Source organism: Ranitomeya variabilis, chromosome 5 (genome assembly GCF_051348905.1).
Source record: "Ranitomeya variabilis isolate aRanVar5 chromosome 5, aRanVar5.hap1, whole genome shotgun sequence".
Lineage (NCBI taxonomy): Eukaryota > Metazoa > Chordata > Amphibia > Anura > Dendrobatidae > Ranitomeya > Ranitomeya variabilis.
Window position 1 is genome coordinate 273,727,522 of NC_135236.1, and position 15,157 is coordinate 273,742,678.

General features: G+C 45.1%; 1 protein-coding gene across 11 annotated transcripts in view; it reads left to right on the forward strand.

Moving 5' to 3' along the window:
* Positions 1 to 15,157, forward strand: part of SBF1 (SET binding factor 1) — a 209,450-nt gene that overhangs the window by 122,880 nt on the left and 71,413 nt on the right. For 6 of the 11 annotated variants that reach the window (XM_077264337.1, XM_077264341.1, XM_077264344.1 and 3 more), the window contains one exon: positions 1 to 149. This exon is cut by the window's left edge and continues 27 nt beyond it. In XM_077264337.1, coding sequence (XP_077120452.1) covers positions 1 to 149 — 149 coding nt within the window. Of the gene's footprint in view, positions 150 to 817; positions 893 to 15,157 lie in introns of all 11 variants that reach the window. The other 5 variants (XM_077264334.1, XM_077264336.1, XM_077264342.1 and 2 more) reach the window with 1 other exon arrangement.

The window sequence follows — 15,157 nt, forward strand, 5'->3', positions numbered from 1 at the left end:
GTCCCTTCTGAGATCTCTGAAGGTTTCCGCAAACAGCTGCACAAACTGAGGTATCCTCAAGATGTGCAAGGAACTTTCCCGTTCAGTGTTGGTCTCTCCCTACAACATACTGCTCAACCTAGAACCAAGGACAAGAATCCCTCCATCAAGTGAGTCTGCTCAATAATTGTTAGAATGCTATACGGTCATCCTAGTGCTTTAGTAAGTAGCAGGTGTCTTCTAGGTTTCCTTCCTTGTATAAATCTTTATGAAAAGACTACACAAAATCCTAGTATTCCTTTACGTTTCCCACCTCACCCTCTGTTGTATGTCATTTAGGAAAGGTTTCACAAGTGGTTTTGGTCCAATAATGTACTGTTCATACAGGTTGGCCCCTCTGACTTAGCCCTATAAATTCAGTGATACATATGATAAAGGCACAAGACCATGACGACTACTTGTTATTCTTGTCATTGCTTATCATAGATCTTTTGAACTTCTAATGAAAAAATACCCTCATGTGGTATATAAAAAAATATGTATTTAGGCTACCATCCATGTAACTTACAGTAGCAGTATTAATTGGGTCACAATTGAAGAACAAGTACGCATCTCCATCTGTTTGGGATGTAACCAACAGTTTTCTGAATTGCAGTTTATATATACCATACCAGTTTTATGTACCATACTAAAGAAATTACTTGTGTGTGTGCCGTTCTGTTCTGGTGCAATTACTTCTGTTTTGCTTTTATTCAACTTTCCTTGTGCTATAAATTAGTGTGTATATGTTGTCATACTCGTAGTGTAACCGCTAGTGACCCCCTATCTTTCTCTGTAGCACTCTTCATATCAGTGACGTTTTCCAAGGCCACCTGGCACTGAGTTTATCTCTTGGCAGCTTCCATTCAGAAACGTAAGACCCAACATTTATGCCCAACTGGTCATGGTTTCCTGGTGACTAGTCATTCTTCCTGGGTGCTCAGCGGCTTCCTATCTGTCCTAATTTTACCCTGGCATCGAGAATACCAATGTTACCAGCAATCCTCTGAGCTATATTACTATGCAGAATTATGGGAAAAGCTTTGTATTGGTGCTGCTGTTACATCTTGTAACTTGTCTCAATGTAATGGGGAGTAAACAATGCATTCTGGAGCCTCGGAGCACAGAATTATTGCTCATTAACCTCACGGATCACCTAAAGTTGTCAGTGCTCTTTAGACAAAGGCTTTCTTGCCAATAAATGCACTTTTATTGGCTAACCTTGCATGTTTATGGCACAGGAAGCAGATGATATGGAGATGCTTGATTGGCAGTGGTGTCTCCTGGGGGAACTAGGAACCATACAATTTAACCTCTTTCTGACCAGCTAATTTTTCTGGAAACCCAGCCAGTTTATGCCAAGAATGATGCAATTCTTGTATGTCACTTTGGGACGGGGTTAAATTCCAACATGTGTATGCATTGTTTCACATGAAAGCATACCTTGAGAAAAGTCAGTGTGCCCCCATATAAACTAGATTGCTAGCGGATGTCAACACATTAGTTCATATAATGTTTAGCAGTTTTGTCATTGGTAATCAATATTTTTATAATATGTTTTTATTATTATTTTCCCTTCCCCCATGACGGCACACCTGAGAGAGGGGATCCGCCCAGTCAGGACAGGAAACCCTACTGAAAATAAAAGGGCGGTACCTCTGTCGCTTCAGTTGGGTTTCCTGTCCTGACAGGGACCCTCGTGCTGAACACGGCGGAGAAGTTTCTACTTATCCATTACCCGTCCTGGCGTGGAAGAACAGGCAGCGCCTGTGCGTCGGTGTTTGGGTTCTGGATGTGCCGTCCGCAGGTCCTCCGGGGCTCTGTGTCCGAGCGGGTGTCCATGCAGCACAGTCGGATGGCCGGGCTCCTTCTGTGGCTGCCACGCCGCCCTCCTCTCTCTGCCGGCGTCCAGGTGCGGCGGCCGCTTCCGGGTCGCCCGTCTGACGTTACGAGCAAGGCACTCTGGGAATGGGCATGCCCGTGTGGCGTCGGAGGCAGGCGCCGGATCCAACATGGCAGCACCCATGAAGAAAACGCCGACCAGTGAAAAAGGACTCCGGCGGCGCGGCAGAGGAGGGGAGGGGCCACCATTGGGCACCGGAGGAGGCAGTGAGTGCAATGGATCCCCCATAAAGGGCCCCCCCTTTATGGGGGATCCACTGCACTCGCTGCCTCCTCCGGCACCACAGAAGACTCGCTCATGCCCAAAAGCTTCATCATGGAAGTGGGGCAACAGGAGCAGCAGCAGCCGCCGTCACAGCAGCAGCAGCTGCATCAGGAGCTCTCGCCAGATGCCTTGCCGAGCCACCATTATACCAGGAGCAGCCGCTCAAGTGGTAGGAGCAGCAGTCGTCCTGTCCGGCAAGACTCTTCGGCGTACTGAAGGGACGCTGCACGTGCATCTGTCCAGCCTCCGAAACCGATACCCTTGACTGTCAGCGGTGGTGAGTGATCTACGTGAATGTCACCCTTATGGTAACAGGGTCCATTTTTTCTGTTTGATTACTAGGGGTCGAGGAAATCTAGCAGCAAAACCAAGAACCAAGAATGTGCCCTTTGTAAAGTTCCGCTTGCAGTTCAGTGGCAGAAGGACCTCTGCGCTGACTACATTAATAAAACTATACAGGATGAGACCCCTAATTTCGCCACTAGCCTTAAAGCCATAATACAGGCAGAGATAAAAGACTCCTTAAAACTGGCCCTTAAAAAAACAGGGAGGAAAAGCCACAAGGTGTCTTCAGATTCGGATGCCTCTCAGAAACAGGAGAGTCATAAATTATCCCGGTCTCCCTCTACCTCCTCCTCCTCTATCCAGTCCTCAGATTCCTCCTCAGACAGTGATACAGGGGGTCGACCATGTTTTCCAACTGAGGATGTAGAAAAACTAGTCAAAGCGGTCAGGTCTGCAATGGGTCTTAAAGAGGAAAAGACACCTAGGTCACTTGAGCATGTCATGTTTGGCGGGTTAGAAGAAAAAAAGGAAACGTACGTTTCCGGTCAATGCAAAAATCAAAACATTGATCGAAAAAGAATGGGAAAAAACCCGAGAAAACCTTGCCTTCTTCATCAAAAAGGAAATATCCTTTTGAGGAAAAAGACTTCGAATCCTGGGAGAAAATCCCTAAAATTGACAGTGCGGTGGCCAAATCTTTGAAAAATTTTTTCCCTTCCATTAGAAGATTCAGGTGTCCTAAAAGACCCGCTTGACAAAAAAGCAGATAGTTTTTTGAGACACATCTGGGAATCTTCGGCTGGGGGCTTGAAACCAGCAAATAGCTGGGACATATACGGCTCGTGATCTCATGGTCTGGCTACAGCAGATAGAAGATCAGCTAAAGGATAAAGTAGCAGCAGCTTTTTTGGCAGATTCCTTTGCTGATTCTGCAAGATTAACAGCTAGAGCAGCGGGCTTGTCCAATGCGGCAAGGAGAGCCCTATGGCTTAAAGGTTGTCTGGGGGATTTGCCGTCCAAACATAAACTGTGCTCCATCCCATGCGATGGTCAATTCCTCTTTGGAAAAAAGCTAGAAGAGATATTGGAACATGCAGGAGATAAAAAGAAAGCCTTTCCAAGTTTCTCTAGAGATCCCAAAAAACCTTTCTTTCGGAGATTTAACAGAGGTCGTCCCCCAGGAGATAGGAGAAATTTTGACTTTGAACATATAGCCCGACCCCCTTTTATCTTTAAAGGGCCCTCTACATCAGCAAAAAAATCTCCCCAATGACATTACATCAGAGGTTGAAGGAAGGCTCTCCCTCTTCTTTCTGGCCTGGATAAACATCTCCCCGAGCACCTGGGTTTTAAACATTATCAAAGACGGCCTAAAAATAAAATTAATCCTTCCACCCAGGCACAATCTACTATATAATTGTCTAAGGGTCACTTCCGTCCTTCTGTCTGTCCTTCTGTCTGTCCTTCTGTCTGTCCTTCTGTCTGTCCTTCTGTCTGTCCTTCTGTCTGTCCTTCTGTCTGTCCTTCTGTCTGTCCTTCTGTCTGTCCTTCTGTCTGTCCTTCTGTCTGTCCTTCTGTCTGTCCTTCTGTCTGTCCTTCTGTCTGTCACAGATATTCATTGGTCGCGGCCTCTGTCTGTCATGGAATCCAAGTCGCTGATTGGTCTCGCCAGCTGCCTGTCATGGCTGCCGCGACCAATCAGCGACGGCCACAGTCTAATTAGTCCCTCCCTACTCCCCTGCAGTCAGTGCCCGGCGCCCGCTCCATACTCCCCGCAGTCAGTGCCCGCTCCATACTCCCCTCCAGTCACCACTCACACAGGGTTAATGCCAGCGGTAACGGAACGTGTTATGCCGCGGGTAACTCACTCCGTTACTGCCGCTATTAACCCTGTGTGACCAAGTTTTCACTATTGATGCTGCCTATGCAGCATCAACAGTAAAAAGATCTAATGTTAAAAATAATAAAAAAGAGATCCCAAAAAACCTTTCTTTCGGAGATTTAACAGAGGTCGTCCCCCAGGAGATAGGAGAAATTTTGACTTTGAACATATAGCCCGACCCCCTTTTATCTTTAAAGGGCCCTCTACATCAGCAAAAAAATCTCCCCAATGACATTACATCAGAGGTTGAAGGAAGGCTCTCCCTCTTCTTTCTGGCCTGGATAAACATCTCCCCGAGCACCTGGGTTTTAAACATTATCAAAGACGGCCTAAAAATAAAATTAATCCTTCCACCCAGGCACAATCTACTATATAATTGTCTAAGGGTCACTTCCGTCCTTCTGTCTGTCCTTCTGTCTGTCCTTCTGTCTGTCCTTCTGTCTGTCCTTCTGTCTGTCCTTCTGTCTGTCCTTCTGTCTGTCCTTCTGTCTGTCCTTCTGTCTGTCCTTCTGTCTGTCCTTCTGTCTGTCCTTCTGTCTGTCACAGATATTCATTGGTCGCGGCCTCTGTCTGTCATGGAATCCAAGTCGCTGATTGGTCTCGCCAGCTGCCTGTCATGGCTGCCGCGACCAATCAGCGACGGCCACAGTCTAATTAGTCCCTCCCTACTCCCCTGCAGTCAGTGCCCGGCGCCCGCTCCATACTCCCCGCAGTCAGTGCCCGCTCCATACTCCCCTCCAGTCACCACTCACACAGGGTTAATGCCAGCGGTAACGGAACGTGTTATGCCGCGGGTAACTCACTCCGTTACTGCCGCTATTAACCCTGTGTGACCAAGTTTTCACTATTGATGCTGCCTATGCAGCATCAACAGTAAAAAGATCTAATGTTAAAAATAATAAAAAAAAAAAATAAAAAAACATTTTATACTCACCTTACGCCTCCTTTCCCGCTCCTCGCGACGCTCCGGTGACCGCTCCATGCAAGCGGCAGGTTCCGGTGCCAAGGATGGTATGCGAGAATGACCTGCCATGACGTCACGGTCATGTGACTGCGACGTCATCACAGGTCCTGCTCTCATACCAACCCTGGGACCGGAAGCTGCCGCGTGCACCGCACACAGGGCCAGGACTTCAACGGGCCTTCGGAAGGTGAGTATATGTTTATTTTTTATTTTAAGTCTCTATAGTACGTGGCTCTGTGCTGTATACTCCGTCGCTGTGCAATATACTACGTGGCTGGGCAATATACTATGTACTTGGCTGGCCAATATACTACGTGGCTGGCCAATATACTACGTAGACATGCATATTCTAGAATACCCGATGCATTAGAATCGGGCCACCATCTAGTTTTGTAATAACTCCCCGGAGGAAGTCCCAGCAGGAGCAATCTGCTCTGGAAACAGAAGTCCTCGGACTTGTTCACAAAAATGTCTTGCAGGAAGTCCCGACTCGGGAGGAAGGAAGGGGGTTTTATTCCCCCCTCTTTCTGATACAAAAACCAGATGGCTCCTGGAGAACCATAGTCAATCTAAGAAAGCTCAATCAATCAGTAGAGAACTACTCCTTCAAGATGGAGTCCATCAACACAACCACAAAACTTCTGTTCCCTCACTGCTTCATGGCAGTAATAGACTTAAAAGATGCATATTATCATATCCCAATATATCAGGAATATCGGAAATACTTGAGAGTAGCTCTCTACATACAAAACCAAGTGAAGCATTACCAATATACAGCCCTTCCATTCGGCCTGTCTACAGCTCCCAGGGTCTTCACCAAGGTGATGGTAGAGGTATTGTCATACCTCCGATTCCGGGATGTAGTGATTGTCCCATACGGGTCATTCCATATCAAGTGATCCAAATATGAATATTTTTTTTACCTTACGTCTTTAGATTTTTTTTATTTTTTGTTTTTATGAAGTACAACTTTAGTTAATTACAAATTAAAAGTTTTAAATTTTTTTCTTCATCAGTTAATTTTTTACAGATTTTTAAAGTTTTGAAAAAGCATGGATTTTGGCCTGGTATGGCTTTACATTTTTTATCATATCTCGGGCTAGAATTAAGATATAGAGGTGGGAGAGGCATCATTTTTCTCAGAACGGTACCGGCTTTCATTTGATATGTCACAAGACTATGTTTCTTTATATTTTGTTTTGGAGAAATCAAATTAAAAATTTTGATGCGCAATTCTGAAAAAAACGTATGTTTTAAAATTGTGAAAACATGCACGTGTGTTACTTGTGTCCTTGTTTATATTTGTACATGGATTCAACTTGGGATCTATCACATTTGTATTTTTTTTTTTAAGCCTTGAATCATCTGATTTTATGTTTGTGTGAGTTTCTTCCTTTTTTCTTTTCAAATTACAACTTACTGCATTCAACATTTATATGTAACAATAAAGAAACACAAAAAACAACTACCGAAGTGCCAGAATAAATACATCTTAGGGTATGTGTCCACGTTCAGGATTGCATCAGGATTTGGTCAGGATTTTCCATCAGTATTTGTAAGCCAAAACCAGGAGTGGAGCAATTAGAGGAAAAGTATAATAGAAACATATGCTCCACTTAAGCATTTATCACCCACTCCTGGTTTTGGCTTACAAATACTGATGGAAAATCCTGACCAAATCCTGATGCGATCCTGAACGTGGACACATACCCTTAATCATCATAACAACTTGCTCAGCAGTTTCAACCTGAATTCATTGAACAAGCCAAAAGATAAAAGGTGATCACATCCTCAAGTGTGGTTTTCTAAATACAGTCTCGTCCTAATTATGTTAAAAACAAGATTAAAAGAACCAATATTTCTACCACCTATTTATACATGGAACAATTTTTTTTCTACTATATCACTAAACATGTCATTTCTGAAGTGTTTAAGAAGAATAGTCCAGTAGTTAAATCCTCGTACTATAAAATATGAACTAATCAAACAATTAATAGTAAGTTTTTACACTGGCCTTCTATCACCAATGTGTCCCTTCTAGTGGGTGAAATGTCATCTTGCCCATAAGCGCTCACTAGCAATGGCCGTTTCCTTCTGTGTCAGAGTATGTGCAGCTGTCATGGTGCTCGGCTCCACCTGAGTTAATATCTGATTTTTGTTCACTTTTACAATGTCTGATTTTCTTGGATAGACATAGGACGGCGCTGGACCAGAAGGTGCAGAAAAGTCACTTCTATGTCTAAATTTTCACAATCTTTGGAGAGTCCAGTAGCCGCCAGCGCTGATCATATTCACAGGTCACGTAACCAGTTGTCATCCATTGCCGATCTTGTGCCGCCTTCTACCACGTCATGGACGTCACTGTCTTTATTTCCACTACATGGGATGACAGTCCGGTATTGCTGAGTCCCTGTGATGGGTTCTGCTTCCTGTAACTGATGTTATAACAAACTCTCCTGTTGTGATTCGGTTCGTGGGCTCCCCCTGTGGTCTCTTGTGGTACTGGTGTCCTGCAAGCTTTGCCTTCAGTTCACCTGTTCCTATCAGGATGTGGGAGTATCCTATTTAACCTTGCTCCTCAGTCATTCTAATGCTGGCCATCAATGTATCCAGAGTGATGCTGTTGCATGTTCCTGCTCCCAGTTTTCTGCTCAGCTAAGTTGGACACTTTAGTCCTTAAGTCTATTTTTGTATGTTTTGTCCAGTTTGCACTTATGTGAATCTCTGCAGCTGGAAGCTCTTGTTGGGCTGAAATTACCACTCCAGTGGCATGAGTTGTCACATGAGTTAAGGTAATTTCAGGATGGTGTTTTGAAGGGTTTTGCAGCTGACCGCGAAGTCCTCTGTTGTATCTTTCTACTATTTAGTTAGCGGGCCTCTCTGTGCTAAATCTGCTTTCATACTACGTGTGTCTTTTCATCTGCTCTCACCGTTATTATATGTGGGGGGCTGCTATCTCCTGTGGGGACATTCTCTGGAGGCAAGCCAGGACTGTGTTTTCTTCTACCAGGGGTAGTTAGTTCTCCGGCTGGCGCGCGGCATCTAGAGACAACGCAGGAATGCCCCCTGGCTACTTCTAGTGTGGTGGATAGGTTGCATCGTATTTGGGGGCAGGTGGTGGACAATTTGGAGTTGTCCCAGGAGAAGACTCAACGTTTTGCTAATCGCCATCGTCGTGTTGGTCCTCGTCTTCGTGTTGGGGACTTGGTGTGGTTGTCCTCCCGTTTTGTTCCTATGAGGGTCTCTTCTCCTAAGTTTAAGCCTCGGTTCATCGGTCCTTATAAGATTTTGGAAATTCTTAATCCTGTGTCTTTTCGTTTGGACCTCCCAGCATCCTTTGCTATCCATAATGTCTTCCATCGGTCATTATTGCAGAGGTATGAGGTACCACTTGTGCCTTCTGTTGAGCCTCCTGCTCCTGTGCTGGTTGAGGGTGAATTGGAGTACGTGGTGGAGAAAATCTTGGACTCCCGTGTTTCCAGACGGAGACTTCAATATCTGGTGAAATGGAAGGGCTACGGTCAAGAGGATAATTCTTGGGTTACAGCTTCTGATGTTCATGCTTCTGATTTGGTCCGTGCCTTTCATAGGGCTCATCCAGATCGCCCTGGTGGTTCTTGTGAGGGTTCGGTGCCCCCTCCTTAAGGGGGGGGGTACTGTTGTGATTCGGTTCGTGGGCTCCCCCTGTGGTCTCTTGTGGTACTGGTGTCCTGCAAGCTTTGCCTTCAGTTCACCTGTTCCTATCAGGATGTGGGAGTATCCTATTTAACCTTGCTCCTCAGTCATTCTAATGCTGGCCATCAATGTATCCAGAGTGATGCTGTTGCATGTTCCTGCTCCCAGTTTTCTGCTCAGCTAAGTTGGACACTTTAGTCCTTAAGTCTATTTTTGTATGTTTTGTCCAGTTTGCACTTATGTGAATCTCTGCAGCTGGAAGCTCTTGTTGGGCTGAAATTACCACTCCAGTGGCATGAGTTGTCACATGAGTTAAGGTAATTTCAGGATGGTGTTTTGAAGGGTTTTGCAGCTGACCGCGAAGTCCTCTGTTGTATCTTTCTGCTATTTAGTTAGCGGGCCTCTCTGTGCTAAATCTGCTTTCATACTACGTGTGTCTTTTCATCTGCTCTCACCGTTATTATATGTGGGGGGCTGCTATCTCCTGTGGGGACATTCTCTGGAGGCAAGCCAGGACTGTGTTTTCTTCTACCAGGGGTAGTTAGTTCTCCGGCTGGCGCGCGGCATCTAGAGACAACGCAGGAATGCCCCCTGGCTACTTCTAGTGTGGTGTGTAGGTTTAGCATCGCGGTCAGCTCTAGTTTCCATCACCCGAGAGCTTGTCCGTTTATTCTATGCTTCTGATGTTTCCTTGCCATTGGAAACCATAACACTCTCCTCCTTTTCGTAGTCCTGGTTTGTACAATACATGAACTGGACGTTAAGAGTATTTTTTCTCCCTCCATTTGAGGAGTTGCCTGGGTGATAAGATTTGGTGTGAATATGGCCTCTGGAGGCTGGAGCTGCCGGCCTGTCATCTGCTCTGCAGTCACTGTCTACCCCTGGTCATTCTCAGCCCTAACAAAGCTTCTCCTCTGTCCTCTCATGCTTCTATGTGGTAACATAAAATAATACAGTAATATCTAACAATCATGGATTATTTGGTAAATCTAGACCCCACACTGTTAGACCACAGGCTGAACAGATCTGAAATCAAGATTTTTGAACTGACACTGTAATATTTTTATTTTTTAAAATATGATCCCATCATGATCCCAGCTTGTATTTTGGTACAGATGTGAATAGGAGCACAGCAGGGACATGTGCAGTTTTAGAAATTTTTAAATTAAACGTTTTTTTCGGAAATGCGTTTTAAAGTTTTGCGCCTGTGTTCGCATAGGTAAATTATTATCAAAGATACTCTTGTGACATATCTGGTGAAAGCCTGTACTGTTCTGAGTAGAATGGTGTTTATTTTGTTTCTCTATCTCTTTTCTAGCCTGAGTTATGGGGAGAAATGTAAAGGCAGGCAACACCGAAATTCGCACTTTTTCCGAACTTTGAAAATCACTAAAAAATAAAAAAAAAAATTCTAGAATTTTTTTTTCTTCGTATTTTGCATTCTCTGACACACTATTACCAAATAACAAAATCTCAAAAGAATTAAAAATATAGTGGTAAAAATCATTGGTTCACTTGACATGGAATGACCCATACCTGGACGACTTCCTTGTGGTAGGGAGGACAGAGACTCATTGCTCCCATCAAGTAACAGTTGTAATATCAACTCTAATAGAGCTGGGATGGATAATAAGTATCCGCAAATCAAAGTTAGTTCCAGTAAAAGTGCAGTCCTTCCTAGGATTAATACTGAACTCCGAGCGTCAGCTCTGCCTCCTTCCGGAGAACAAAGTAGCCAAAATAATCAACTTGACCAGTACAGCAATACATCAGCCAGCAATGACCCTAAGAAAAGCAATGTCCCTACTAGGCTCATTAATGTCTTGCATTCTGGCTGTAGGATGGGCACAATTTCACCTGAGACAACTGCAGTGGGAACTTCTGTCAGCTCAGAAACTGTTAAGAGGGCATTTGGAAGGAAATCTATGTCTTTCTCAGGGCGTAAGAGATCCCCTAATTTGGTGGACTGTGAGGGAACATCTCACAATGGGGGTCCAGTGGCAGAAACCGGTCGACGACATCATCACGACCGACGCAAGCGGTATAGGTTGGGGGGCTCATCTGAGGTCTCATTCAGTACAAGGAACCTGGTCCTTCCAAGAAAGGAATCATGTCTCAAACGAAAAAGAACTATGGGCAGTGGAAAAGGCCTTGAAACATTTTCTCCCCTTGCTCCAGGGCCGCCATACTCGAATCATGACGGACAATCGAGCAGTGGTGGCTTATATCAATCACCAAGGGGGGGGTCGAGGTCCTGGGGCCTCATGAAGGTGTCAAATCTACTTTTCCAGTTGGCAGAACAACACCTGTCGTCCCTCACAGCACTACACATAAGGGGTGTAGAAAACACAGGCAGACTTCCTGAGTCGCAGAGGTCTGAGACCGGGGGAATGGTCCTTGAACCCCGAGGTGTTCCAAAAAATAATACAAGCCTGGGGTACACCAGAAATAGACTTATTTGCCACCTCACACAACAAATAAGTAAAAAAATGTTGCTCCCTAAACCCAAAAGAACATCCTTTTTCAGTAGATGCCCTGCTAATACCATGGAGATTCTCTCTGGCCTATGCATTCCCCCCGATAGTGATGATTCCAACAGTAGTCCGGAAGGTCAGAGAAGACCGAGCAAAAGTAATACTCATAGCTCCATTCTGGCCAAGAAGGCCATGGTTCTCCCTTCTAAGGCAGATGCCATTAACAGACCCATGGATTCTGCCAGAAGTTCCGGACCTGTTAACCCAGGGACCAGTGACCCACTCTCAGGTGAAGGGCTTCCATCTGGCAGCCTGGAATTTGAGAGGGCGTTACTTAGCCGCCAAGGATTCTCACCAGGGTTAGTCTTCACCCTTTTGAAAAGCAGAAAGCCTATAACATCTAGAATCTATGGTAGGACGTGGAAAAAGTTTCTTGACTTTCTGGGTGAACTGTTGGGGGATGTAGCTCCAGTGGGACCCATCCTAGAGTTCCTGCAGGCAGGGTTGCAACTCTGATTAGCAACTAGCACCCTTAAGGTTCAAGTTTCAGCCTTGGGGGCCCTATTTAACTGCAACCTAGCGTCAAATAGGTGGGTTTCACGATTCATAAAATCCTGTGGCATGTCTAGGCCGGTTATTATCCCAAAAATCCCTCCTTAGGATCTAAATTTAGTCTTAGAAGCCTTGACAAAAGACCCTTTTGAGCCTTTGCAGGAGTTGCCACCTAAATTACTCACCCTAAAAACAGTCCTACTGGTAGCCCTAATCACCCTAGGGTAGGTGATTTACAAGCTCTGTCGATATGCCCTCCTTATACTCAGGTTTTTGACAACAGGATAATTCTAAGACCAGACCCGGCGTATCTCCCCAAGGTGGTCTTAAAATTCCGTAGGAGTCAGGAGATTACTTGACCATCATTTTGTAATAATCCTAAAAATCCTGGGGAAAAAAAAGTTCCATATGTTAGATGTAAGAAGATCTATGTTACAACACATGACCATGACTAGTCAGTGGAGGAAAGACCAAACCCTATTTGTAGCCTTTCAGGGTAGAAAAAAAGGGTGTGGGGTAGCTAAAAGTACCATTGCTAGATGGATCAGGGAGGCCATTAGTCTATCCTATTCTGTGAGTGGCACTCTGGTTCCTGATGGCATCAAGGCTCTATCCACCAGAGCCGTGGCTACCTCCTGGGCAGAGAGAGCTGAGGTATCGATTGACCAAATTTGCAAGGCCGCTACCTGGTCCTCACCCTCAACTTTTTTCAAACACTACCGGCTCGATCTTTCTTCCTCTGCTGACCTGACCTTTGGTAGAAGGGTACTGCAAGTGGTGGTCCCTTCCTAAGGTTTCATTCTACAAAAGTCTCTCAGATGTGCCGTTATGGGGGAAGGGAAAACACCAAGGTTACTTACCGGTAGCTGGTTTTTCCGGAACCCATGACGGCACCTGTATATTTCCCCCCTTTATCACCTTTTCGGTGTGCACTATAGTTTTGGGTGTGTTTAGTTCATATGATGTGGTGATGGATTTGCCATGTGTACTAACCAGGGGGACCTCTCATGCTCTGAAAACCAACTGAAGCGACAGAGGTACCGCCCTTTTATTTTCATTAGGGTCTCCTGTCCTGACTGGGCAGATCCCCTCTCTCAGGTGTGCCGTCATGGGTTCTGGAAAAACCGGCTACCGGTAAGTAACCTTGGTGTTTCTGGGTTCGTAATGGGGGAGTCCACATTAGTAGCCCCCATGGCTTAATGCCAGCTGTGATTTTTAACAAATAACAGCTGATATCACCTGCCATTACCCCGATTGCCAATGCTCCAGAACAATTTGGAAGATCCTGGCAAAGCGCCAGAATTGACACGTCTAATGTGATGCGCCACTTCTGGGGTGACTGTAGGCTTGTATTTTTAGGCTGGGAAAGGAGGGGGGAAGGGCTCACTTCATTTTTTTTTTTTTTTTCATTAGGCTACTACATATACAGTAAAATACACATGCAAGACACTAATTATATATCTCATGGATATCTATATCTTTGTACATCTTTAAAGCATGACGCACCAAATAAACAAAAAATGCGTTAAAAACGCATGTAATAAAAATCACACAAATGCAATGAAAAAAACGCAAGTAACAATTTACTTAAAAAAGAAAAAAGGTGCAGAAACTTTACAGCATAAAAACGCTGTATTGTGGGAACATAGCCTTTTGTGCTTGTGTTGCAGCAGCTGAGCTAAGTTAGATGCTGATGAGGGCAAATCTAGAATATTAGCGAGTATGAAAATGGTAGGGGTTATGGTTTAAAAGGAAAGAGACTACTGCACGACTTCTTTCACCCCAAATTAGAGAGTACGGGGGGGGGAATGAACTCTGGGCTCATTCACATGTCTGATTTTCTCGTATGAGTGCTATCTGTGGTATTCACGTATAGCATTCATACTTGTGATAGTCTATGGGACTGTTTCCATGTTCGATTTTGATCTGAGGATCAGATCAACATCGGCAATGCAAATCTATGGGTCCGTGAAAAAATCGGGTTTACCTCGGACATCAGAGTGCGAAGCATTTTATACAAACTGTTAGACTGGAGAAATGTTGTTGTTTTTTTTTATCTCCATGTACAAGAGAAACTGATGACACTTTGACCACACTCTGAGCAAACTCCGATCAAAGAAATAGGTCTGCTTTTTTTTCTTGTACATGAGAAAATCGGACGTCTGATGAAATACTTACCCGTGCTCTGAGAGGAGTATGATTTGAGCAAAGTGTCTTCAAGACATGGCCACAGAACAATCAGTAGTAGCTATATAAAATAAATAATATTTACCACGCTACTGTTGTACCACTTGGTCTGAAAGGACAAAAAAGTAGAGTGTACTTGCTCTTGTGGTGGAGAAGGTTAGCGATTTCTCTTGGTGACGTGAGAGTATGTAATGTCCAAAAGTGGAAACTAGTAAAACGATGCAGCAATTAGTGATATATTCACAGTAGATTGTACGAATATGTTTGTTTAGTATATTTGCTTATTACTTAAGGCCCCGTCTCACATAGCGAGATCGCTGCTGAGTCACAAGTTTTGTGACGCAACAGCGACCTCAGTAGCGATCTCGCCATATGTGACACGTAGCAGCGACCAGGCCCCTGCTGTGAGATCGCTGGTCGTGTCGGAATGGCCTGGACCTTTTTTTGGTCGTTGAGGTCCCGCTGACATCGCTGAATCGGTGTGTGTGACACGGATTCAGCGATGTCTTCACTGGTAACCAGGGTAAACATCGGGTTACTAAGCGCAGGGCCGCGCTTAGTAACCCGATGTTTACCCTGGTTACCAGCGTAAAAGTGAAAAAAACCAAACAGTACATACTTACCTTCCGCTGTCTGTCCCCCGGCGTTCTGCTTCTCTGCACTGTGAGCGCCGGCCAGCCGGAAAACACAGCACAGCGGTGACGTCACCGCTCTGCTTTCCGGCCGCTGTGCTTACACAGTGCAGAGAAGCAGAACGCCGGGGGACAGACAGCGGAAGGTAAGTATGTACTGTTTGGTTTTTTTTACTTTTACGCTGGTAACCAGGGTAAACATCGGGTTACTAAGCGCGGCCCTGCGCTTAGTAACCCGATGTTTACCCTGGTTACCTGGGACCTCGGCATCGTTGGTCGCTGGAGAGCTGTCTGTGTGACAGCTCCCCAGCAACCACACAG